The sequence below is a fragment of the Microchirus variegatus genome (assembly GCF_963457635.1).
Source record: "Microchirus variegatus genome assembly, chromosome: 2".
NCBI lineage: Eukaryota > Metazoa > Chordata > Actinopteri > Pleuronectiformes > Soleidae > Microchirus > Microchirus variegatus.
The window spans coordinates 36,433,869-36,461,228 of record NC_139803.1 but is presented as its reverse complement, the minus strand read 5'-3'; the positions used below and the strand labels follow the sequence as shown (position 1 = coordinate 36,461,228).

General features: G+C 42.0%; 3 protein-coding genes across 4 annotated transcripts in view; 2 read left to right on the top strand and 1 right to left on the bottom strand.

Annotated features, from left to right (window-relative positions):
- nagk (N-acetylglucosamine kinase) lies at window positions 1-2,796 on the top strand. Its single transcript, XM_083910252.1, has 10 exons — window positions 1-47; window positions 398-482; window positions 572-670; window positions 832-973; window positions 1,061-1,171; window positions 1,248-1,360; window positions 1,478-1,565; window positions 1,642-1,739; window positions 2,241-2,319; window positions 2,416-2,796. Exons 1-10 carry the CDS (start codon window positions 19-21, stop codon window positions 2,616-2,618), a joined length of 1,047 nt encoding a protein of 348 aa, XP_083766378.1. The 5' UTR covers window positions 1-18; the 3' UTR covers window positions 2,619-2,796.
- Window positions 2,797-4,871: 2,075 nt separating this feature from the next.
- On the bottom strand, window positions 4,872-14,033 carry paip2b (poly(A) binding protein interacting protein 2B). Of its 2 annotated transcripts, none has more exons than XM_083909845.1 (4): window positions 13,785-14,033; window positions 6,937-7,103; window positions 6,077-6,256; window positions 4,872-5,958 (listed from the first exon to the last, which is right to left on the bottom strand). In XM_083909845.1, the coding sequence occupies exons 2-4, from the start codon at window positions 7,090-7,092 to the stop codon at window positions 5,902-5,904; spliced, it is 393 nt and encodes a 130-aa protein (XP_083765971.1). In that variant the 5' UTR covers window positions 7,093-7,103; window positions 13,785-14,033; the 3' UTR covers window positions 4,872-5,901. The 2 variants fall into 2 exon arrangements, with proteins under 2 accessions (XP_083765971.1, XP_083765970.1); XM_083909844.1 differs by lacking the exon at window positions 13,785-14,033 and adding an exon at window positions 11,673-11,815.
- Window positions 14,034-26,831: 12,798 nt separating this feature from the next.
- The window catches only part of hspa12b (heat shock protein 12B), a gene marked incomplete at its 3' end in the record, with an annotated part of 11,180 nt that continues 10,651 nt past the window's right edge, over window positions 26,832-27,360 (top strand). Inside the window, exon 1 of the mRNA XM_083910629.1 lies at window positions 26,832-26,895. Coding sequence (XP_083766755.1) covers window positions 26,850-26,895 — 46 coding nt within the window. The 5' untranslated portion in view covers window positions 26,832-26,849. The remainder of the gene's footprint in view (window positions 26,896-27,360) is intronic.

Below are 27,360 nucleotides of genomic sequence, written 5' to 3'. Positions count from 1 at the left end.
AACAGGATCCGTAGCGTCATGGCATCCGTGTTCGGCGGAGTAGAAGGGTGAGAAACAGTGGAACTATAACATAATAGTGTGCATATATTTATTTTGACAACTTATCGTAACTTGTCACCTCTAATGTAACACGCATTGTGTATTATTTCATTCGTATTTATACAGTTGTCGTACTGTCCTAGTCTGAGGGTTAGTGTGTCTCGTGATCATTGTCACCTTACGGAAGCCTTTCGTAATTATGCACATTTTAAATATGATAATGAAAGTTGCTTTTTTTATATCTCTGAAGCGTTGTTTTTACACTTAATGTCCAGCCGTGTCTTTCCTTCCTGTCTCCATCTTCCATGTAAACATTGTAAAAATGGTTTTCTGTTTGAATCACTGCTCTTTTCTCAAGTGGAGGGACTCATTCTAAGGCGGTTGTGGTGTCAGGTGATGGCAAAATCCTGGCAGAGACACAGGGACCATCCACCAATCACTGGGTGAGATGGAGGCAGTTTGGAGTGGACATTTCATTTTAAAACAAGTATAAAAACAGATTTTTCAAAGACATTTCTGTGTGTGTTTGCAGTTGGTGGGGGTGGACAAATGTATTGAAACCATCAACGACATGGTCCAGAGAGCCAAGGTGGAGGCAGGACTGGATCCAAACACACCGCTGTGCTCACTGGTCAGTCACACTAATGTCCAATATGTACATGTATGCACTTTAAATAACCCATAACAAGAGTAGGTAATAAAAAATCTCTGCCCACTATGTGTCTGTGTTAACATAGTTGTTCTCTGTGTGTGTGTGTGTGTGTGTGTGTGTGTGTGTGTGTGTGTGTACAGGGCATGTCTCTGAGTGGAGGGGAGCAAAAGGAGGCCATCGACAAACTCATCGCTCAAATGAAGGAGCTCTTCCCCAGTCTCAGTCAACACTACTTCATCACGACTGATGCCATCGGCGCCATGGCAACAGCGAGCAATTGTGGTAAGGAACCATGTTTTGAGCATACAGTATATATATATGTATGTATACTCATAATAATTCACAAACTGACTGTTTTTTCATCTGCAGGAGGCATAGTATTGATATCTGGAACCGGCTCTAACTGCAAGTTAGTCAATCCTGATAGCTCACAGATCGGCTGTGGAGGCTGGGGTCACATGATGGGTGACGAGGGATCAGGTAACCATGGCAGCAGACAAACGTAAAACATAGACATAAGAAAATGTGGGGTTTAATTTATCTCTCCGACTGTCAGCGTTCTGGATCGCTCACCTGGCAGTGAAGACGGTGTTTGACGCCAAGGACCGCCTGGTCGCTCCTCCTCACGACGTGAGCCACGTCAGAAAAGCCATGGAGGAATATTTTCAGGTCAGACAACAAGCGAACAACAGTCACTTCCCTGCTTCATCGATAAAATGATATTAAATGGAAGCACAATCACAAACACTTTTCACCTGACTGGGTAAAAATTCAAATTCATCCCAGGTGTCAGATCTGATGGGCATGCTGCCACATCTCTACAGAAACTTCCAGAAGTCGCACTTTGCCGGTTTCTGCAAGAAGCTGGCTGAAGGTAGTGTTTTTTTTTAATGTAAATAACATTAAAAGGAAGTGAGTAAAGTGAAATAAAAATAAAAACCTGTGTTTAGGTGCGGAGGCAGGAGACGCTCTGTGTCGGTATGTGTTCACTCAGGCTGGGAGAGTCCTGGGGAGACATGTGGTTGCTGTGTTACCTGCTGCACAAGCGGTAAAGTCCTGACACACACGTAACAACACATATGAACCTTTGTTCAGCTAAGTGCAATATAAACATATATCTCATGCTCAATCTCCGTTTATAATGTAAATATCTAGTCCATACTGGATATAATCTGGAAATTGTCTATTATGTACACTATAAATTCCATTCTATTGAACTTTTTTATATAGCCTCAGTGATCTTTTTATATTTTACTTTTCTTGTTAATGCTTGTTTATTATTTATGATCCTTATCTTTACTGTCTTGCTGATATAAATTTCCCACTGTGGGAAGAATAAGGGCTCTATTTTACTGTGAATTGTTCTTAAAGGTGCCGCTTAAAGGCCTTAAAAAGTGCGTATATTTTGTGACTGGTATAACTTTCTTTCAATATTAAATACCCATTAGACTGAGCAGTGATAAAAAGTGAAAAAATACATTACAAAGTGCTTGAATCTGACCCTAGAACAGGTGTAATGAACCCTAACACTTCTGACTTCTTCTGACAGCCTCTGCTGAGCGTTGACCGCGGCATGCCCATCCTGTGCGTTGGTTCGGTGTGGAAGAGCTGGGAGCTCCTGAAGCCTGGTCAGTGTCTCACCGTCTCACATCTCACAAGTGGCTGAAAGTAATGAAGGAAACCCGTTTTACAGAGTTCTGGGGTCTCTTCGTGTGTCTCACCAGGTTTCACTGAGGTCTTGGATGACTTTGCATCATCTGGCGATCTCAAGGACCACTTCCACGGCTACAGTCTCCTGATGTTGCAGCAGTCGTCGGCGCTCGGCGGCGCCAGCCTCGGGGCTCAGAGTTGGGGCGCCACGCTAACTATGGATTACTCGGCCAACGCCAGCGTCTTCTACCGACACACCTTCAGCAGCAGCCAATGAGAACGTGTGCCGTCTTGATTCGATCTCACATGATAAAAAATACAGGGGTTGAAAACAATCCTCATCATGGAGGTTCTGTAAGCATCGTGGTGGTTTTCCTGACCAAAGAAACTGATTTTTTTAACTTTCATTACACCAGCACTTTTGTAAAATTGTTTACATCTGACTTTGATAAGAATCGACAATATTGACTTGACAGAAAATGCGTTATCATTAAAGTAAGATTGGACATCAGCAATGTAATTCATTCTTTCAACGTCTTTTGAACGCTTTTATGATTGACCAGTCAGTGTCGCCGTTACACTCACTCGTTCACTCATCCCAGCTAATGCTCTTACAATTAAATTAAAATAGTATAGTTTTAAAATAGCACTAAAAAAGAATAATATACAGCTACAGTTGTGGATCATTCTATTGCGAAGACTAATGAGTACATAACACAATCCCTACATTGTCTCTTCAAGCACTACCCAGGTCATGTTTAATGATCGCCCCAATGAAGACGGGCCAAAGTTTGACAAAGCAGAAACAGATCGTCTTCTTTCACACGCACTTACACGAGCAGGTCATTTTCTACACGAGGCAGTGGTCAGACTTCTCTTGTGCTTGTGATTTCTTGGTTTTACGTCACATCAGGATACAGAAGCAGAGGATGAGTCATATAACACATCAGTGAACTGTCCACTGGCAGCCACACAGGGGAAATAATTAAAAATGTGTGTGGTTTTGTTTTGTTTTCATGTGCACGTTTCCATACCACACGCTGCATCTGTGGCCTATTTGTTTAGTTTGCTCTCAGACCTTCCCTCCATCCTCTTCTCTTGAGGAAGCTCTTCCCATTTCATCCTCTCCAGTTTACCAGAGTCTCTGCAGGACTTTAAACCCACTCCACTTGTGGACACCATCATTCATCCAGTCACAACCTGAATAGGAGTCCGATAGGAGGACGTCACGGTGCATATACATGAGGAAAACAATGAGACTTAACAGTTTTTATGTAAAACTAAACTAAAAGTATTTCAGTGCACCTTCTATATACACATAAAAAACATTATAAAATAAATAGCAGAAGTGGCCTGAGTTCATTAATCATTAATTTGCAACGTGCAGAATAAAACGCAGAAGCTGGGGTAAAAAAAATCAATATACAAAATTCTTGTACTGTATTCTCTTTCTGCATATTTAATTTGAGACTAAAAAGACACTGTGGAATGCAACTTTACCTGATTCTACCTTACCTTTTCAGTTGTTCATCCAAGCCTTAAGTGAACGAAACGGCGTCATTGTTGAATTTACAAATACAACTCTCCGGGAGGGGGGGGGGGGCTTTATTTTAAATCACAAAGGATTGACACCAGGCACTTGTCTTTATGATCTTTATTTATCTTTTTTCATTATTTTTGTTTGTATTGAAATTCATACTCTTGTGTCTGCTGGACCTCTTTTTTTTCCTTTTCTTTTGAACGGCTTCTGTCTTCATCTAAAACTCAAAAACAAAAATCACCAATAATGATTTCATGTTGTACGGATCCACCTGGCGGACATTTCCAACAGGCTTTCACCAGGGTGCCATTCGACAGCTGTGGCCCAACACTGCGTGAGGAAGTTTCCCTTTAACCACACGGTCGCTGTCTCTCTCTGGACTGCAGTACAAGTGTCTATTTAACCACAGAAGACATTACCACCTCCATTATTATTATTAATAATAATAATAATAATAATAAGAGGTGGTAAATATATTAACAGCTGCATAAAAACGAGCACTGAAATTTGATCCAATACATGATTTACAGGTTTCCTGTCGACTATCTTCTCATTCACAACTTAACTGAGGTTACGCTGACAGTGAGAGAGGACGCTTCCAGGAAAACCAGACCAGAAATCCATGGTTAAATTGAACTTCCACGAAAAAACGTCAACCTAGAAAAAGAACAGCAAGGAGGCCGTGCTGTCGACTGCTTTACTCTGACTGTGACAATACTGTCTCCTCACATCCCTGAATGGACACCACAGGCTACTGTGACCAGGAGAGACACAAAAACGCCTCCTCCTCAAAAACATGAAGAAAAAAAAAGAAGGAGAGACCTGATTTGGATAATGGACACTTGATTTGATGCTGGACAAACTTAAGTTGTTCTGGCAGAAAGAGGCAGTGGCTCTGTTCCAGACCAAACACTCCCATCGAAACGGCTGTTTTAATATAATTCATGAATCCATGACTGAACAAACGACTGAGGCAGTGAACACGAAAAAGACAATAACTGATTTTTTTTTATTGAGGTTCAAAAGCTTTGACCTTTTCTCTATATTAACATTTCTCTTGCTTAACTCAACTTGATGCACGATCGGGAAATCCACAATTCTGTTCTTAAACTGGACAAAAGATACAAACATGGACTTCCACATAAATTGGGAAAAATAATTCATCCATGATTACACCCATCCTTGTTTCTTCTGACCACTGATCACATGAGTGCTCAGGGAGGGTGGGGGCTGTATTTGGTTTGGAGTGGAGCCGCTGCAGATACAAATAACCTGCGTGTCTTGATGCACGAGCGCTGTGAGGTCACAGGGGAGCTCGTGACATCATCATAGGAGCAAACATTAACGGAAGTGAATGACCGCAACGACTGTGCAGAGCAGCAGGCGCTCATCAAGTCCCCCATCAAGTGTTTGTCGTTCTCCGACCTCACCCTTATGGAAACCCTCAAGTTGACGGAAAGGTGGACTTTTCCCAATTCGACAGCAAACAAATAGATGAAGAGTATGTGAAGAAAATGCATTAAGATGTTCTGGATTTTTAATTTTCACCCTGGCATCACTCCTGAGTAGCTGCCTCGGTTTGAAAGGGGGACTGAGATGAGCGCCCGCCGCTCCCTGCAAAAGCCACCGGCGTCGTGTGAAATGCAATGATGAGCAAGCACCCGCGGTCGAGCGGTTCTGGTATTACACCCCTCCCCCACCACTGTTCCCAACATCCCTCAGTTTACAAGAAACAAACAGGAAATAAAAAGATTAAAGAAACAAAGAAAAGAGAAAGAAAAAGAAATCCCCCCACCCCCCAACTGGGCCTGCCAGCACGCCACTGACTTCAAGTGGGTATACATGAGTAGAGGTGTGCATGTGTGTGTGTGTGTGTGTGTGAGGGTGTGTATGCGTTAGAATCAGTGTGTCCACAATAGTGGCCACCAGAGTCTCTGAGAATACGCGAGGACTGGTGTGTGTGTGTATCTGTGTGTGTGCACGTGTGCGTGTGAAGGCTCCATGGGGGTGAGGGGGACTCCTAGTATTTCTTCCCCGGGACAAACTCCTTCGCTTCAGGATTCAAGATGCTCTTCCTCTGTGGGGAAATAGAAATTAAGAATGAGAGCACATTCCCCTTTAAAAAAAAACAAAAAACTGCAGTTTAACCAATTAATCAACAATTAAGTGACCCGGCAGGTGGACTTGTGACTCACCGCCACTTCCTCCAGGTTGTGGTGATCGCTTACAGACAGGCTGTTGAGCTGCTGCTGCAGCTGCCCCACTCCCTGGTTGTTGAGGTCACGCGAAGGGATGAACCAATCCTGGTCCTCTTCCTCCAACATTTCCTGGAAGCAACGCTCCAAGAATTCCTGCTCCAGCAGCTCTTCCTCCACCTGGGAAGTGATGAGGGAGGGGGGGAAACAAACATGAGCGGACACAAAATCAAGGGGGGGGGCAGAGAAGATGACGGGGATGGGATTATATCAGCATGTGCGTGGCCAGTAGGTAGACTCATCGGGTAGAGCTGAAAAATGGCACTCAAGATTAAAAATGAACAGATTTGAAAAGTCTGACACATTTTAAACTACATGACACACAAGAGCTGCCCTGAGAAAAAGAAATTGAGCGTGGATGGGGAGATGATAACAGAGGGTGGGGGACAGCACATACCATGTGAAATGGCAGTTTTAAGTATTGGTGGTTGAAGTTCAAATGGCATCATGGGAAAAGCTTTTTAAATTCTGTCTTAAGGAGAATCTGATAAAATGTCACAGCCCGGGACGGTTAATGTAGGAAGAACCCTGTTAAAGGCGTACTTTAGCAGCAGGCTGTACATTTAAAAATAATGAGTAAAGATTATGAATACGCATGAGAAACTATTTGGATTAAAATAACAAAACGACACAGCTATTCAAAGCCAAAGTGTAAAAGAAAAAAATGTGGAGAGTGCAGCAGGTGCACACACCGGTTTGCAATATTTGCCCTAAACTTAACCAGTTACGACCAGGTTTTGGTCTCCATGAGGACTACTGGTCCTGACAAGGTTGGCGTTTATGCCTACACACACACATACCTGTCTGTTATACTCCTCCTCGTTCTCCATCCACATGTACTCGGCAAACGGGTTGGCGTCGCTGCCCTCTCCTGCATGCCCATTGGCCACTGGCTCCTTTCCCTCTTTGCCTGGAGCGCCTCCTCCTGGTGTCTTGGCCACTTCTGGACCACTCATCTCAGCCGGCTCTGCATGCAAACACACACACACACAAATCCACCTTTAAAGTCCTGTGGTAAAATGTGTAGACAAAACACGAGACACAATCTGCTCACAATACCAAATTAAAACAGCACTTTAGTGTCTATTCTTGGATGAATCCGTTTCATCCTTTTAAAGTTGAAGATCAAAATAAAAATTAATTAGCAGCGTTTCTATTTATATTTCAGCTACAGCTGAAAAACTGTTACAACAATAAAACAAACATTTGTATAACATCCCTCGTGACCAACTGGCACCAATTCTGACCCCAAACTTATATCTATAAAAGCAATTTGCATAAAACACCTAAAATCGTCTTAAGAGTTAGTAGGATTACAGTGAATAGTTTGTCTAGGTATTAAATGATAATGATGAGAGGAAGACCACAAGTGTATTACTACTCATTATTTGATCATGTAAAGATTTAAGTTGTATGTGGAGAAAATTCTGTCAAAGAACTTTTAGAGTCAGGTTAAAGAAGGAACAATTTAGTTAGAAACTAAATAATTGTGCAGTGTGGTTACACACTCATAAAACCTTTATTAACATTTTCTTAAGTGTTTTCATAAAAAGGTCATGTTTAATGGGATTAAATCTAGAATAAATACACAAGGAAAATGCGACTGCTGCTCAAACGGAGTTTCCTATGATGACCTCTCGCTCGCATAAAAAAATGAGACACGATGTGCTGTGGAGCTAACTGCAGTACTTTTAATTTTCCAAATTCATTTACATTTAAACATCTGCTGTGTACAATTTAAAGACATTGGAGATAAACACAGTATAGCTAATTTTTAATAAGTTTACAACTGCCTGATGATTATTTTTCATTATCCCTGTCTGGGTCAGCTCTACAGAGGCGGCCATTTTGGACCACCATGTTTTTACAGTAGCCCACATTGGACAAACATCTTTTGAGTTTATGATGCGAACTGAAGGCAACAAAGGATTTCTAACATACTTGGACAGGAAGCGTGAGGTGAGGGACATTCAGCTGCAACATGCGTACACACTGTACCTTTAAGAAACTTTCATACTGCTACCATTTTTTTCACTAGGTGTAAAAATAGCCAATAGACAAAGCACATGTCAAGGTTATCAAAACATAATTAAATATGCCTCTGCCAACAGAGACGTCAATGTGTCTCCAAGCTCGGCAGTTTAAGAGATCCACACTTCTGCTTATCGATTCCTCTGGGCTCTATCTTCTGTTTATCCGTTTAAAACAGTGAACAGTCTCCACATCTAGAAAATCAGAGTTGCTTTTGTACAAATACTTCTTTCAGTGGGATAGTAACTGCCTACATGACCTTTCCATCTGGATTTACAATCCGTCACTTAAGACAGGACTTGATCACACTTGTATGAGACAAGGACATCCACACCAGTGCTGAAAATCTTGCACATCCCAACAACACGCATAATTTCTCTGTACGGAGTCAAACTGGACGTCTTCCACACACCACAAGGAATTCTCATCACAAAGCAACACAATACGAGCCGTGCACGTGTGATGTGGAAGAGCCAGCAGAGCAGCAATTTTGTGCAGCCAGGTCTGCCTATTCATAATTACTTTCTAACAAGGAGTAAACAATGACCACAGAAACATAATTGGCATAAAAGTAGGACAGTCCAAATTGTACTGAGAGAAAGAAACACAGGCTTATGTGGGTAAACTGATGTGCAATAAATACTTAATTGCACTTTCTACCACAGAGATATGCCAAATCAAAAACTTTAATTTTAAGGTATCATACATTATGTTAAAAACATACCGACAGTGCATGTCCATCAGCTACAGAAATACTGTTATGGGGATATACGAACATTGTGACATAATCCTCAGACTGTCAGCCAGTGCCAACAACAGACTTGTCATGACTCAACTGCAGTCTCATAGGGGAGGAAAGGAAATGATCTCAAAAGAAGCATACACAAGGTTCCTGGGTCAGGCTCATACACACACCCTATAAAAATTATTTCACTTAGAATGAATAATTTCATCCCAGGCCGAACGATTTCATACAAATGTGTAACTGGAATTATTTTTGACTGAAATTGTGATAGTGATACGAGAGGGAAACATTTTTTTTGTTGTTGTTTTTTTACATAATTCTCATATAATTTTAATACAATATTTCAAATAATCTACTGTGTAATATTTGTGCAGATATGCGGAGACAAAGATGTTTTCTTCAGTCACACATTACTTTGCTATTTAAAATAAGACTTTGACCAATTGTCCAGCCCTTACTTCACCCACAACGACCAATTATCAAATTCAGAGCATGATATTACTTTGAGAGAAGGTCAACATTTCAGAAAATATGACCTCAATCTAAACCTGCGCTGGATGAGAGAGGTGCATGTTCGAAGTGTTACATATGACATAAGTTAAGTGTTAATTAACACTACTAACTAATGCACAGCACTAAGCATTCAAGACATTGCTTTATGGGTCAGAGCTTGATGTTTAAAGTGACATTCATCAGATCCAAACAAACCAAATTGATTTCGTACTCAGCCCCTCAATTGCGAGAATAGACTGCATTTCTATGTATTTTATATATTGAACTCATCACCTAGTAAAGTAATACATTATCTCAATCTAGTTATGACAGGCAAATAGCCAAGTCTCTTAACTTGGCATAACAGTGTGCCAACCAATAACAATTTTGCACAGCCACAAATGGCCCAGAAATACAAACATTACTTTTCTGCCCAGACAACATCAGGGCACATGGTGAGTGAACTAGTTTAATAAAGGTACAGACAGTGAGCACTGTGCCATCATGTACTGCACAGAGCACTTAACATGTTCATGTTGCATAACCATGTGTTGGTCACCATGTAATATTTATTAGTGGGGCCTAGCCTAGCATGACCCATCGTGCTTGTGTGCAAGCACAGTATTTTTGATAAGAATCACGGATCAAAGGTAAACGGTAGGCTACACAGAAAATATCAAAGTTATGACAAGAATGCAAAACGAGGAGAACAAGACTGCTCCTTTCCGCAAGCATGATGAAAGCTTTGCCTATTTTCTGATAAAATGTGGACATCAGCAACATTATCACTTATACATAATGCTTTACTTTCAGTATTATGTGTGTCCTGGTTTAATGTATTGGTACATTTAATACATCATACAGTTATAAGATTCATTCAACCAGCAATCTACGCATTTGTTGACTACAAAAACCATACGGTTATCACTCATCCACTCTTAACATTTCTCCGCTGTCCTGAAGTACTTTAAAAAAAAATAATAATAATTCATCATAAACTTCCATGTGATGTATTAAGATTTTCTCGTTTGTCAAAGTCATTTCTACGCACATATTTAACATATGAATACAAAAAGGCTGACAGAAACTAGGGGTGAGCTGACGCGATACTCAGTTCCTGTATCAGTCCAATGTAGATCAAAATCACTGGGTCAGATATCAGGCAGATAAAAATTTACAATCTTATACAACTCAAATCCTATATACTATACAAATCAGCTTTTTAGCCAAGTCATATTAGTTAGTCAATTAACTGTTATATAGTTGGAGAATGGTGCGACTGAAAAAGCTTGAAATTGCAGAAATGTACTTTTAGAAGGTCTAAAGTGACTACCAGACTGATATCGGTATCAGTAGTTTGTGATATCGTACATCCCTAACGGAAATCGAACTCAAAACTAGCCTCGATTCTAATTCTGGAGTTTCAAAGCGTCACAATATTAAACTTTACACGTGAAAATGTTGCGTCAGTCTGCTGACAACGCTGTTTTACGGCCCTTGAGATAAAATCTAAGGGAAAGTCCTTGTTACTTCGCGTAGGCACACGTGAGGGGAAAAACTACGAAACCGTGAAAAGGGAACAACATCTGAAGGCTACAACCACATACAAGTCCCTACAGCTCAATCGACTGATCAAATGTGCTCTGAATTACACCGAATTATCGTTCCGTAACAGATTATGTAACGCAACAGTTAGTGTACAGTATGTAATGGGAGCGTCGCCGTGGCTCTCAGCCTGCTAACGTCTGCACAAAGCTAACGGGCTACACCAGGTGTCCGGGCCTACCTGGAAAGTTGGTGGATAGATAGGACGCCTTTAGCCGAGGCAATGCTAAGTGGCTAACTCACGGTGGCTGCGAACGGAGAGACACACGTAGCTGTCACAAACGGGCCTAAGGTGAAAGCTATCCCAGCAACAACAAAGGGTAGAGGGGCTGAATGGCGGAAAATACTGCCATTTTCATCAAAGTCACAACGTGTGCCAACGCGAAAACGACACACACAAAACGCGGCACTCGAATAAGAGGACACGTCCGTGTAACGCCACGCGTAAACCGTACACCGAGGTCAAAGCCTGCTCCTGTTCGGAAGCTTTAGGCCAGACAAAGTGGGCTGTTAGCTATAGCACGCTGCTAAAGCATGGCAGCATCACTGAAGCAGGTCAACAAAACAAGCCTCCGCTCCGGGGATTACGACACCCTCGCTCACTCACGCACACAAACACTCACACACAAGACAAACCGTTTAAATCCGACCGCTGTGAATTACCTGGCATTGTGATAACGGTGTTCACCTCAAAGTGTAACGCGGAACAAAGTTACTGCAACTCCAACACGAAGAGTGCGCGTTCGTCGTTTCTCCAGCGGGAGGTTTCTTCGTGCCCCTGCTGCTGCAACGTAGCTCAATTTAGCAAAACCCTGTTAGCCACCTTGCTAACACTAGAAGATGGTCACGTGGGATGGTGGTGCATTGAGGGGCTTTCGGGACCGTGGGAATTTCAACGGTCACCTTTGGCAGACTTATGGAGTTGCAACTCTGCAGTTCTTATAAGAAAGCATCTGCACTTCAAGTTTAATTATGAAGAAAATATTTTTAAATAATAGTTATTTACAGAGGTAAAACATATAACGAATAATAAGAGTATAATAACTATGTATATTCCTATTATGATATAAAATAACACTGATTCATTTTATTTTCTCGATTAATCGTTTGGTGCAGAAAATGTTGAAAAATATCTCAAAATGTCTTCTGTTTTGTCCACTAAGCAAATTGATTCAGTTGTAATGATTTCTTTGTTATACAGAGCAAAGAAACCAGAAAATATTCACATTTAAGAAGCTGAATCAAAATAGTATAGTTGACGATTCATTTAATAATCAAGTAATTGTTGCGGCCCTGGGTAGAAGTCATATTTTCAGCCATAGCAACTTGCCTTTGACTACATATTCATCCACATTATGAATACTTGCATACTTGCATATTAAAACACATCAACATACACAAACAAATGAAAGAAAACAAACAAATGTCCTCCAGAATAATACAAAGTTTTCTGTATTGCACAGAAACCTATTTGCAGTGATGCCTTTACGTGGCACACATATGCAAGAAGCTACACTACAGCGGTTGTTAAACTTCAACCAAAGTCTTTCCTCTACTATTCCCCTCAGGATCTCATTGAGCATGGCGAGATGACAAATCCCCAGACTGAAAAAGATCCAGTTCCAATTCACTTCACAAATCACTGGACCTCCTTCCTGTGTTGTCCACTCAGATGGACAAGAGACACAGCTGATAAATCTGATTTTTGGGGGGTTTTTTTTAACCCTATAATCCCATAAACACACAACAAATAAATACCACCAGGATTACTGTGTCCCCACCAGAAATACAAATGGTGTTGCTTTCTTCTCCGATTAGGAGTTCCAGTGTCATTAGGGAGCTATCCCAGTGACTGACAGCAGCTGACATGTCGGTTGCCTAGCAGCACGCGAGGCATGATCCTTGCTCTTTCAAACCAACAAAGCACACCCACAATTTACCATGACATAAAAGACTGTTGTGAATCAGTACAGTGTTAAAAAAAAAAATCCTACGGCCATTAACTGACAAATAAGAAGTCAGAAATGTAGAGAAATGTTACATGATGCAATAATATGTTAATTTACTTTCATTTTATACTTGCTTTAAGTGTTTTTCAGATCAAAGACTATATGACATATGCAAGGACTAGATATGTGATGTTTTTTAACTAACCCTAATACTTACTCATACAATGAATTTGAAAAAAAAATCCGAGGCTCACAGTGAGTCCATGAATGCAGCATGAGAACAAACATCCCCCAAAGCTCCACCACACCAACAGCACACTCCACTTCCTCTCCTGCAAACACACAAATGCCTGCGTGGCTTCAAAAATAAAAACGTTTCTGTCAAATAATTCGAAATATTCCAACAGATCCAACCAAGGCTGACTTTAATTAGGAGGCTGGGCCAGCAGGAACTGTATTTAAAGATACGTTCTGCTGTTCAAACAGCCATAATAACTCACTCAATGCTCCTCTGAGTTCAAATATACAGCCTTGGGGATTTTTAGACAGCGACATTGACGATTTTGAGACACCACATGTATTTCTTATGTGCAGCAAGACACTTTGCATGATAGTTTTTCCATATTTCGTAATTGCGACTTTGAGTGGCGTGTTTCTCAAAGGCACATTTGATTCTCTGTTTTGAGCAGTTATAAAGGTAAACAACACAGTTGCTTCGTGATTAACTTGTTTGACCGCAGAGTGCGTTGCTTTCCCGTTGCTCTTTCTGCCTGCCTGTTTGACTATTTTAGCGATAAACTACTATTTATCCATCCATAACACTCACCACCACAAGTTCAAATGCCAGATGTCGTAAAATCCACAAACGAACTGTCGTTTTCTGGACGAAAACAGCTCTTTCCGGTCCGGTGTCACACGAAAACCGCCCGGTCAATATGTGTTTCTATTAATACCCAACAGGGTAAATAAACACCAGCTTCCTTTGTTGACTTGCTCGTGTTCTTGGCTAAAAACCGTATTGTTCCGCTGCTTTTTCGGCCAAATCGTTGCGACTGAAAAACATTGTGTCGTGGTCGCGTTTGTCCAGCTGGGGGGATTCACTTATTGGTTGGCGTCCACGTCAGTCAACGCCTCTAGGCGATGCTATTGGTCAAAGCGACCACACGCCCCGCCCCAACTCTCCATTCACATAAGTAAACAAAATATAACCCTTCTTTTTCGCTGCCCCCCTGTTGTGTCAGTATGAACGGTTAATGTTTGACAGTGACTGAGCTTCTCCTCAGCGGACGGAGCTCTACTTTAGTTTCTGTAAAACCCGTGTGACGTGAAAAGTGAATTTAAGAATGCGTGTTAGAGTGGGCAGTGCCGTGCACATAGTTTTCTGGGGTGGGGGAAAACCTGCCGTTAATTAATGACTGCTGCGCAGAACTCCGAGGTCAGGAGCACCCTCAAACTGTTCTTTTCCAACTAGAAAATCAATGCAAACTCACATACTCAGGTTAGGAGTTGTTAGGATTCTAATGGTGCTTTTCCACTGTACAGTTCCAGCAAAACTCGGCATGGGCTATTCCATTAGGGATAGTACGGAAGCCCTAAAGGGTCATACGTAAATACAAGATATTTTTCCACTGTTTTCCCAAGAGGAAAAAAAATCAAATGTAAATAAATAATAAAATGCTGAAATAGGAAATAAAATGTATGTATGACCCTTTAGGGCAGGGGTGTCAAACTAATTTTCATTGAGGGCCACATTAGCATAATGGTTGCCCTCAAAGGGCCAGATGCAACTGTCATACAGAATAAATGTAACTAAATGTAACCAAATATAATGTAAAATAAAGGTAACTACTCCGTAACATATTGCTAAATAACTTTCTGAATTTATTACCGATTCAAGTTACAAATATGATGCATTATAGATGTAACCTGGTCCGCCATGGTGTTTCTTGACAAACGAACAGTTTTAAAAGTCTGTATCTGGTCAGGGCAGACCTGCTCACACACCTTCAGTATGCACTGCTTCAAAAACACACCCTCGGAAAAAATACTTTGAAGCACGGGTGATTTCTTCAGCCACAATAAAGCGAGCTTTCACTGCCACGCTGCGATCACAATCAATTTCTCAATTTCACTCATCGCATGATGCATGATGATGATACACTGCGATCTAGTGGCAGGATGCCGTCACTTTGCGGGTAACGCAATGGCCATGCATTGTGGGAAATGTAGTTTATGGTCAACGCACGCCTTAAATCAGCATAGACCTATTTATACACAGATTTTTAAGCCCAATTAATCACTCGCGGGCCACATAAAAAGACGTAGCGGGCCACATTGGGCCCCCGGGCCTTGAGTTTGACACGTGTGCTTTAGGGCTTCCGTAGGATAGTACCTGGTACCTGGTGCTTTTTTTAGTACCTGGTCTGGCGAGGTTCAACGAGAGCTGAGCTGATTTTAAAATGTGACGTCCCACAAGAATCAACAATGCCGAACAATGCCGAACTGTAGATCAGTTAAAAAGACTTAAAACATCCTGAAAACATGCATTAATCTCCAACATTTAGCGAGGATTTAACGATTACAGCTTAACTTCAAGGGCCCAGGTTAGACTGTCTAAATAACAGATCCAAGTCAGCTCATGCCAGCATCATGATATTGTTCTTCCTGATCCAGCTGTTTACCTGTAAACAGAGCTGTGCCAGTAGACGTGAGCACAGTGGGTGTGTGTGTGTGTGTGTCTAGTTGAGCTATGTGTGTTGTTTATCCCAGTTCTTCAGTGCCACCTTTGCATCAGAGATTTTTATAGCTTCTATTTTGCTAAAAAAAAATGTTTTTGCGTTTTTTGGTCAAACACCAAAATCTTGTTTTCACATGCTTTACCTCTGCCATGTTCAGAGGGCTATGAAAGCAGCTCACCTGGTTCTCAAACCCCACTTCCCTTAAATGGGCATGGTGTGACATCCTGCTGTGAGCCACCCAGAGCCACCCTTTCTCAAGGTCCTTATGCACTGCTGAAAACCAAACAGGAGGAGACGCTCGAAAAGGGGGTTTCATGAGAGGGTGCATTACCTTAAAAATGACAGGAGAGGGCGACTGTAAGTCACAGTGTGGTTGTTGGGCATCTAGGAGTTGGTGTAGCTGGAGCAGAACATCTCCTAACATCTTGTCTTTTGTAGGGTAGACATATTGAAGTAATAGTGCAGGTCAGCTTGATTGCTTTTAATCCATGGCAACTGGCAACAAATGACTCGGTTGCATATGTGTGCGTGTAAGATGCATTATACTTAAAAAGAGAGGATAAATCATCACTGCAACACATTTCCAACTTGCTACATCAGGAAGGAAAAGGCGGATATTAAATCAATATTCAAGAGCAGCAGATATTCCTGAGAGTCCACGCTTGTGATTTATTCACACTGACCTCTTCCACATCTCTTTGGGGAAACTCAGTGCAGGCTACAGGTGTGGGTTGTCTCACACAAACAAACAGAAAGTCAAATACGTTTCACAAACTCTGCGTCTCCAGGTGATGAAACGTTCACTTTGAGTTGCAGAGATGCGAGAAGGAGAACCACACCCATGTGTTGAATAAAGTGCACGGAAATATTTGCACTCTACGTAATGCACTGACACAACTGTGTTCACACTCCACTTGAACTGTTTCCTCCTTTCTACCGTTTCACAAACAGCCTCCCTCCTCCTCTCTGTCTCTCCCTCTTCCTTTCCCTCTGCTTTAAATTACACCCTCCTTTTTTTTTTTTAATCCTAAATCAAAGCTCCTTTCCTCTTTTCTCAGCCCAGACTTTATGTCAGAGGTTCAGTTGTGCACACGTGTGTGTGTGTGTGTGTGTGTGTGTGTGTGTGTGTGTGTGTGTGTGTGTGTGTGTGTGTGTGTGTGTGTGTGTGTGTGTGTGTGTGTGTGTGTGTGTGTGTGTGTGTGTGTATTTTGCCTGTGATCCATTCGACAAACTCTTGTCGTGCAGCGTGAGGTGGAGACCCAAGGCCACAGGAAAGGCTGGGGTAAAACACACACGCACGTATTAACATTCATTGACACCGTCGCATGCACATGAACAGGAAGTGGCACGTTAACACACACATATACACGCCTCTACGGCGGCACAATGCTGCCTTTATTATTTTCTGCACACACTCAGCTCACAATGTGTGCTCGTGGTACAAGGACAAGGTGGTATTAGCAGTCAGAAGTGAGGTGTTGTCAACACCGCGTGACGAGTGAGTTGACGATTCATTTAATAATCAAGTAATTGTTGCGGCCCTGGGTAGAAGTCATATTTTCAGCCATAGCAACTTGCCTTTGACTACATATTCATCCACATTATGAATACTTGCATACTTGCATATTAAAACACATCAACATACACAAACAAATGAAAGAAAACAAACAAATGTCCTCCAGAATAATACAAAGTTTTCTGTATTGCACAGAAACCTATTTGCAGTGATGCCTTTACGTGGCACACATATGCAAGAAGCTACACTACAGCGGTTGTTAAACTTCAACCAAAGTCTTTCCTCTACTATTCCCCTCAGGATCTCATTGAGCATGGCGAGATGACAAATCCCCAGACTGAAAAAGATCCAGTTCCAATTCACTTCACAAATCACTGGACCTCCTTCCTGTGTTGTCCACTCAGATGGACAAGAGACACAGCTGATAAATCTGATTTTTGGGGGGTTTTTTTTAACCCTATAATCCCATAAACACACAACAAATAAATACCACCAGGATTACTGTGTCCCCACCAGAAATACAAATGGTGTTGCTTTCTTCTCCGATTAGGAGTTCCAGTGTCATTAGGGAGCTATCCCAGTGACTGACAGCAGCTGACATGTCGGTTGCCTAGCAGCACGCGAGGCATGATCCTTGCTCTTTCAAACCAACAAAGCACACCCACAATTTACCATGACATAAAAGACTGTTGTGAATCAGTACAGTGTTAAAAAAAAAAATCCTACGGCCATTAACTGACAAATAAGAAGTCAGAAATGTAGAGAAATGTTACATGATGCAATAATATGTTAATTTACTTTCATTTTATACTTGCTTTAAGTGTTTTTCAGATCAAAGACTATATGACATATGCAAGGACTAGATATGTGATGTTTTTTAACTAACCCTAATACTTACTCATACAATGAATTTGAAAAAAAAATCCGAGGCTCACAGTGAGTCCATGAATGCAGCATGAGAACAAACATCCCCCAAAGCTCCACCACACCAACAGCACACTCCACTTCCTCTCCTGCAAACACACAAATGCCTGCGTGGCTTCAAAAATAAAAACGTTTCTGTCAAATAATTCGAAATATTCCAACAGATCCAACCAAGGCTGACTTTAATTAGGAGGCTGGGCCAGCAGGAACTGTATTTAAAGATACGTTCTGCTGTTCAAACAGCCATAATAACTCACTCAATGCTCCTCTGAGTTCAAATATACAGCCTTGGGGATTTTTAGACAGCGACATTGACGATTTTGAGACACCACATGTATTTCTTATGTGCAGCAAGACACTTTGCATGATAGTTTTTCCATATTTCGTAATTGCGACTTTGAGTGGCGTGTTTCTCAAAGGCACATTTGATTCTCTGTTTTGAGCAGTTATAAAGGTAAACAACACAGTTGCTTCGTGATTAACTTGTTTGACCGCAGAGTGCGTTGCTTTCCCGTTGCTCTTTCTGCCTGCCTGTTTGACTATTTTAGCGATAAACTACTATTTATCCATCCATAACACTCACCACCACAAGTTCAAATGCCAGATGTCGTAAAATCCACAAACGAACTGTCGTTTTCTGGACGAAAACAGCTCTTTCCGGTCCGGTGTCACACGAAAACCGCCCGGTCAATATGTGTTTCTATTAATACCCAACAGGGTAAATAAACACCAGCTTCCTTTGTTGACTTGCTCGTGTTCTTGGCTAAAAACCGTATTGTTCCGCTGCTTTTTCGGCCAAATCGTTGCGACTGAAAAACATTGTGTCGTGGTCGCGTTTGTCCAGCTGGGGGGATTCACTTATTGGTTGGCGTCCACGTCAGTCAACGCCTCTAGGCGATGCTATTGGTCAAAGCGACCACACGCCCCGCCCCAACTCTCCATTCACATAAGTAAACAAAATATAACCCTTCTTTTTCGCTGCCCCCCTGTTGTGTCAGTATGAACGGTTAATGTTTGACAGTGACTGAGCTTCTCCTCAGCGGACGGAGCTCTACTTTAGTTTCTGTAAAACCCGTGTGACGTGAAAAGTGAATTTAAGAATGCGTGTTAGAGTGGGCAGTGCCGTGCACATAGTTTTCTGGGGTGGGGGAAAACCTGCCGTTAATTAATGACTGCTGCGCAGAACTCCGAGGTCAGGAGCACCCTCAAACTGTTCTTTTCCAACTAGAAAATCAATGCAAACTCACATACTCAGGTTAGGAGTTGTTAGGATTCTAATGGTGCTTTTCCACTGTACAGTTCCAGCAAAACTCGGCATGGGCTATTCCATTAGGGATAGTACGGAAGCCCTAAAGGGTCATACGTAAATACAAGATATTTTTCCACTGTTTTCCCAAGAGGAAAAAAAATCAAATGTAAATAAATAATAAAATGCTGAAATAGGAAATAAAATGTATGTATGACCCTTTAGGGCAGGGGTGTCAAACTAATTTTCATTGAGGGCCACATTAGCATAATGGTTGCCCTCAAAGGGCCAGATGCAACTGTCATACAGAATAAATGTAACTAAATGTAACCAAATATAATGTAAAATAAAGGTAACTACTCCGTAACATATTGCTAAATAACTTTCTGAATTTATTACCGATTCAAGTTACAAATATGATGCATTATAGATGTAACCTGGTCCGCCATGGTGTTTCTTGACAAACGAACAGTTTTAAAAGTCTGTATCTGGTCAGGGCAGACCTGCTCACACACCTTCAGTATGCACTGCTTCAAAAACACACCCTCGGAAAAAATACTTTGAAGCACGGGTGATTTCTTCAGCCACAATAAAGCGAGCTTTCACTGCCACGCTGCGATCACAATCAATTTCTCAATTTCACTCATCGCATGATGCATGATGATGATACACTGCGATCTAGTGGCAGGATGCCGTCACTTTGCGGGTAACGCAATGGCCATGCATTGTGGGAAATGTAGTTTATGGTCAACGCACGCCTTAAATCAGCATAGACCTATTTATACACAGATTTTTAAGCCCAATTAATCACTCGCGGGCCACATAAAAAGACGTAGCGGGCCACATTGGGCCCCCGGGCCTTGAGTTTGACACGTGTGCTTTAGGGCTTCCGTAGGATAGTACCTGGTACCTGGTGCTTTTTTTAGTACCTGGTCTGGCGAGGTTCAACGAGAGCTGAGCTGATTTTAAAATGTGACGTCCCACAAGAATCAACAATGCCGAACAATGCCGAACTGTAGATCAGTTAAAAAGACTTAAAACATCCTGAAAACATGCATTAATCTCCAACATTTAGCGAGGATTTAACGATTACAGCTTAACTTCAAGGGCCCAGGTTAGACTGTCTAAATAACAGATCCAAGTCAGCTCATGCCAGCATCATGATATTGTTCTTCCTGATCCAGCTGTTTACCTGTAAACAGAGCTGTGCCAGTAGACGTGAGCACAGTGGGTGTGTGTGTGTGTGTGTCTAGTTGAGCTATGTGTGTTGTTTATCCCAGTTCTTCAGTGCCACCTTTGCATCAGAGATTTTTATAGCTTCTATTTTGCTAAAAAAAAATGTTTTTGCGTTTTTTGGTCAAACACCAAAATCTTGTTTTCACATGCTTTACCTCTGCCATGTTCAGAGGGCTATGAAAGCAGCTCACCTGGTTCTCAAACCCCACTTCCCTTAAATGGGCATGGTGTGACATCCTGCTGTGAGCCACCCAGAGCCACCCTTTCTCAAGGTCCTTATGCACTGCTGAAAACCAAACAGGAGGAGACGCTCGAAAAGGGGGTTTCATGAGAGGGTGCATTACCTTAAAAATGACAGGAGAGGGCGACTGTAAGTCACAGTGTGGTTGTTGGGCATCTAGGAGTTGGTGTAGCTGGAGCAGAACATCTCCTAACATCTTGTCTTTTGTAGGGTAGACATATTGAAGTAATAGTGCAGGTCAGCTTGATTGCTTTTAATCCATGGCAACTGGCAACAAATGACTCGGTTGCATATGTGTGCGTGTAAGATGCATTATACTTAAAAAGAGAGGATAAATCATCACTGCAACACATTTCCAACTTGCTACATCAGGAAGGAAAAGGCGGATATTAAATCAATATTCAAGAGCAGCAGATATTCCTGAGAGTCCACGCTTGTGATTTATTCACACTGACCTCTTCCACATCTCTTTGGGGAAACTCAGTGCAGGCTACAGGTGTGGGTTGTCTCACACAAACAAACAGAAAGTCAAATACGTTTCACAAACTCTGCGTCTCCAGGTGATGAAACGTTCACTTTGAGTTGCAGAGATGCGAGAAGGAGAACCACACCCATGTGTTGAATAAAGTGCACGGAAATATTTGCACTCTACGTAATGCACTGACACAACTGTGTTCACACTCCACTTGAACTGTTTCCTCCTTTCTACCGTTTCACAAACAGCCTCCCTCCTCCTCTCTGTCTCTCCCTCTTCCTTTCCCTCTGCTTTAAATTACACCCTCCTTTTTTTTTTTTAATCCTAAATCAAAGCTCCTTTCCTCTTTTCTCAGCCCAGACTTTATGTCAGAGGTTCAGTTGTGCACACGTGTGTGTGTGTGTGTGTGTGTGTGTGTGTGTGTGTGTGTGTGTGTGTGTGTGTGTGTGTGTGTGTGTGTGTGTGTGTGTGTGTGTGTGTGTGTGTGTGTGTGTGTGTGTGTATTTTGCCTGTGATCCATTCGACAAACTCTTGTCGTGCAGCGTGAGGTGGAGACCCAAGGCCACAGGAAAGGCTGGGGTAAAACACACACGCACGTATTAACATTCATTGACACCGTCGCATGCACATGAACAGGAAGTGGCACGTTAACACACACATATACACGCCTCTACGGCGGCACAATGCTGCCTTTATTATTTTCTGCACACACTCAGCTCACAATGTGTGCTCGTGGTACAAGGACAAGGTGGTATTAGCAGTCAGAAGTGAGGTGTTGTCAACACCGCGTGACGAGTGAGCTGCTCTTCAAGGGTCAGTGGCAGCTCCTTAAGTCCTACTTCATGAGAGGGGAATAAAAAGAAGAAGGCTAAGATGTAAATATGAAGGGCATTTTAAGAGGAATGGGAAAATCCTCCTCTCTTAGTGTCATTTTACAGTTTAATAGATCAAATTTGGTCAAATATCACAAAACTACACATGCAGACAGCTACAGGCCGAAAAAGGTATCACCATATTGTGATGGAGAACTTGTGAAGGACTGCATCATGCTCTTTGGTTCAAGACTTTTCCCTGACATAAATACCTGCAACAAGAGTCAGATAATCTTCTACTGTGCCAGTATAGCAATGCAAATATATAGTTGTTCCACATTTGTTCCTGAAACCTTTAAACAAGAGGTCACACCGCAGCACATGCAGACATCTCAACCTCTAATTGTTCCCACTTGCATGTTTTAAACTGTGTTTATTGGACTTGGCACTGTATTGCTTGGTCAATCACAAAACAGATGCCTTCAAAATGGTTTGATCTTGTGTTTAAAAACAGTCCAACGTCGCCTTTTTTTACCCTGTGTCAGCTGGGATTGGCACCAGCGACCCTCATGTGGAGGATAAAGTGGTAGGAGATGCGTGGACGGACGGATGACGGATGACGGACGGATGACGTGCAAAGAAATCTACAGCGTTTCTTTCTCAGGCTGTTGGGGGATTTAGAGGAGCAGGAGGAGCATTTTTGTCCTCTTACACTTACATGTGTGCATCTGTGTGTGTGTGTGTGAGTTTGCGTGCGTTTGGTATGGGCGTGTTTCCGTTGCTCGAGGTCCAAGAGATAATGTAGAATTCATGGGAGGAATGCAGTCCAGGGGTTCCTTCCTGTCACCTGACTCCATCACTTCCTGCGCTGGGCTTCCTGCGTCTGGACCTCCAAGGAGTGAGGGGCGAGGCTTTCGACCGCAGTCCAAGTCCTGTGTCATTTGGTCTCCGAGGTTACGCATGAGAAATGAATGACAACAGCCGCCCCCTCCCTTCCTCTCAAAAAATCCATTACCTCTTGGTTCCCATTGAGAGCAGAGGAGGACACTGCTGATTTCTGACTATAGATGTGATGATAATGATGAGTAGAGGTAGAAGCAAGAGAGATGAGAGAATGGTGGCCCCTAAAAGAGGGGAGGGGGCCGATGTGTGCGAACAATAAAAGAGGCAATAATGTGAAAGAAAGAAAGAAAGAAAGAAAGAAAGAAAGAAAGAAAGAAAGAAAGAAAGAAAGAAAGAAAGAAAGAAAGAAAGAAAGAAAGAGAGGTAGGTGATGGCAGGAGCCGTATGGGGCCTCTTGGTTTTTGGGCAGCAAGGGGAGACATGCCAGGTAATGGCTTCCAGACACACACACACACTCACATACACACACACTAATTCGATTTGGAAATCTGACAGGCGAGACTGAGTGTATGTGGACGTGTGTGTATGTGTGTGTGTATGTGTGTGTACCAGGGGTCCTTTTTCTATATACTAAAGAGTTCTGACTTCCTCTGTGCATTGGGAGTAGTGTGTGTGTGTGTGTAGTGTGTTACATGCATTGGGGGTTAATGTATGCTTTCAATCACTGCTCGAGTGGGGAGAAATCAGATCCCTGCAGAGCTGATGTGGACTCCAAGACACATACACACATATACACACACATACACACACACATATACACAGGAGAAAACACTAACAGCTAACGGGAAAGAATGCAGCGAAGGCTTAAGATTTAAACTGAAGAGTATTGCATTTCATAAAATGAATTTATCTGCTTTCTAGCTTGTAAACCTATAGTATACGGTCACTTTTTTAGCATCTCCTTATACGTTCACATGCAGCCCCCCTAGCCCCCCTAGCCCCTTTTTGACTTACGTAATGCTAAACTGCAGCTAACAGGCTCCCGGATGCTGCTTCATGTTAAAACCGTATAGCGCATAATATTGAAATATAAACAAACATATTGAGTTCACACCATACTAATTGAATCGGTCAGTGTCAAGTGATTTGTTACATGTCGAGACGCAAAAGCAACAATGCGCGAGTAAAGCACAAACAGGTCGGAGTTTGAACACGGAAAAAGGTTTCAGAAGTGAATTCTACTGCGCAAAAAAACTAATAATTCACCAGATTATTGCCCCCGACCTCCTCTGTGCTACCACTGTATACACACAAACACTCCCTCAGACAAATATCACAACAAAGTTACGCACTGCAGCTTTAAGTAGACAACTTAAGTAGGGTCATGTAAATAACATACCTTTCTAAGGAAAACCCAGAGGTTTTTTTTTCAGTCACGGCTGACAATATTTAACATAATTTCAAAATAAAAGTGTTTATTTTGGGTTGGACCAATATATAGGGCATAATAAAAATTTATATGATGCAAAACAAATCTATTCATGAAAAACATGTAGAAAAAACTCAGTATAAGTTAATATTATGTGATGATCTGCTTCAGTGTTGTGTGAAGCTCGACCCAAACAACTGGTTTCTTCCTGCCTTTGTCTGCGACATTAGAAAGTTGTGCATTAATGTCATGCAAAGGTTATGGGAGTTACCACAGCATGAAGTCCAGTTAAGACAGAGAGAAAAAGAGAGAGTCAAAAATGAGCTGAGGAGAAGACAAGATGATAAGACAAGCAAAGAGGAAGAGCTAATTAACCGGAGTAAGAGTAAATGTGGAGGAGTGTGAGGTGGAGACACAGGAGCAAGATGACTGCCTGCTCAGGATTACTCCACTCTCATTCACACAGCAGTGAGGTAAATCCCCAGCATTCCCTCTATACGCTGTCACAGCCCTCCCACTCCTGCAACTGGTGTGTGCGCCTGTGTGTGTGTGTGTGTGTGTGTGTGTGTGTGTGTGTGTGTGTGTGTGTGTGTGTGTGTGTGTGTGTGTGTGTGCGTGTGTGTGTGTGTGTGTGTGTGTGTGTGTGTGTATGTGTGTGTATATATATGCTTGAGTGTAAGTGTGTGTCACCACTTTTTCTCTGACATTCCTGTGCAGAGCAGAGAGAGACGCTGAGCTTGGCTGCAGCGAGACAGAGCCTCGAACCAAACTCTGCTCGGAGTAAAACAACCTACAGCTCCGTCTTTCTTTCCATTGCAAAATTGCACATTTTCCACTGTGGGAAATCTGCCTGCAACTCAGCTGAGAATTTGTTCACGTTCAACAACAGACATCTACAAAGCATCCTCTTGTATCCCAGTTACACTTTCTTCCTCTTTCTTTTAATCTCTTCCCTGGAGGCGGATTTTAGACCTTGGATTGGAGTTTGGGAATATCAAAAAAAAGGGACAAGAGCATAGAGCTGCAACTGCTTACAAAGAGGTGAGTCAACATTAGGGTTGCTATGGAGTTTGATTGCATGTAGTGTAGCCTGAATTTCTTAACTTTTACTTACTTTTACTTAAACTTACTAATGTTTGCATGAATTGTTCAAAATGTCAGAAACAAATGCACATGGTAATAATGAAGCCGGCCCCCCTCTCAGTAATTACCGGTAAAGTTCACACTCTTTCTCCACCTACATGAAAGTGAGAGATCTCCTCGGTTAATGGAGCATAAAATTGAAGTGTGTTGCAAAATCTTTCCTTAATACCACATCTCAGTGGAGGGGGAGTTTCAGCTGTTTGTTCTGCTAATGCCCAGCAAGACTCCAGTCCAGTGTGTGTGTGTGTCTGAGAAAACAAGACACGAACAAGGGGGTGTCACCACTCAACTGCACGTCGGGGTGAACATTTGTGGGGGACAAAGATGGAGCAGAGGAGACGTTGTTGAGTCGTCTTAGTGCATTTTTTTTTTTATATCATCAAAGTGCAAGAATATGACTCACCCATGCACAAACACATGTAGTCGAACATTTGCTGGAATGAACGTGCACAGATGTTGCATGCATGCATGCAAGAAAAGGATGTCTAATCGATGTACGGTCTCTTTCACACTATCAAACACACACACTTGAACACAAAGCCGGTTTAAACAAACACATCTTTGTTTCATTGCACTCATCTGTTCAGTTTTCTCCTGACTCCAATCGCAGCCTGATCCAATGATTCCTGCAGTCTCCAATAAACACACACACACACACATTATTGTACTTGCTGAATACTGAGGACTGGGTAAAAGTGCTGACAAAGTGAGGACCAGCATTTCCACTTTATAAATCACCACAATTACAAATATCTACTTCATGAATGACATCTATAAAGAACGACTGGGTGCAGTACCATAAAATGTCTGCAGGTAGAGCCCCAGAGCAAAAACTGTGTGAAGTTTTTTTTTTGTACCAAATTGAGGAGTATAGCATGTTTACAACCTAAGGAAGTGATTTCAATGAAAACAAAGTAAGGACCGTCCAAAATGTCCACATTTCATAGAAATGACCTCACTTTGTTGTTTAAAAACTCTCAATGGTCCTCAGTATGCTGCAAGTACAAGAACTCACACACACACACATACACAGGTCTGCACAGCTATTCTTCTGAAGTCACTGCATTGATTTTAATGCCTATAACCATAACCTTTACCTAGTCCAAATCGTTGACCCACACATCTTTTTGACACACACACGCACACATATGTAGTCAGTACATGTTACATGCCATATGTTATTAATATGATTTTAAACAATCCTAAATCAACAATCTTAAATCAATCCATACATTTAGCATCACACTGGTGTTGATGTATCTGTCTGCAGACCCTGGCTCCTGTAAAGATGGCTGACGTGGTGCAGCCAGACCCAAACAGCCTGCAGATCCCGGGTGAGACACATGTGTAAACACACACTCACACACACACACACTTAACGACGATCAAAATGACTCACTTCTCCCTCTTTATCTGTAAAAGTGTGTGTGTGTGCACACTGACCCTCTCTGTGTGCCCACTCCCACTTCAATTACTCACATCACAGTCCAGTGACATTCCAGTCGTTCCAGTTCATCGCAAACTCAAATTCACTCTCTCAGGTCAAGTGTGTTTATGCCCTGACACTGAAAAATAAAGGTGTTTGTTTAAGTGTTTGATGACAGCACTTAAGTACACTATTCACTTATCTGCACTTTACTTTGTTGTTTGTATTTCTAGCAACTTTTACTCCACTTCCTCCAACTCTCTTTGTTGCTCGTTAATACCAAATAAAATCAGAAGAAGAAGAAGAGTTGGTAATGGTCTGTATTTACATAGAGCTGCGTTACACTACAGTTTTGACATTCACCCATTCACAA

Bases quoted from the DNA above. Each gene is read 5' to 3' on its own strand.
- nagk (XM_083910252.1), top strand. From the start codon at position 19: ATGGCATCCGTGTTCGGCGGAGTAGAAGG. The intron at 1,172-1,247 runs GTAACCATGGCA...TCCGACTGTCAG, and splicing joins GATGGGTGACGAGGGATCAG to CGTTCTGGATCGCTCACCTG. The intron at 1,740-2,240 runs GTAAAGTCCTGA...TTCTTCTGACAG, and splicing joins TGTTACCTGCTGCACAAGCG to CCTCTGCTGAGCGTTGACCG.
- paip2b (XM_083909844.1), bottom strand. The intron at 6,257-6,936 runs GTATGTGTGTGT...ATCACTTCCCAG, and splicing joins AGGAGGAGTATAACAGACAG to GTGGAGGAAGAGCTGCTGGA. The intron at 5,959-6,076 runs GTGAGTCACAAG...ATTTCCCCACAG, and splicing joins ACAACCTGGAGGAAGTGGCG to AGGAAGAGCATCTTGAATCC.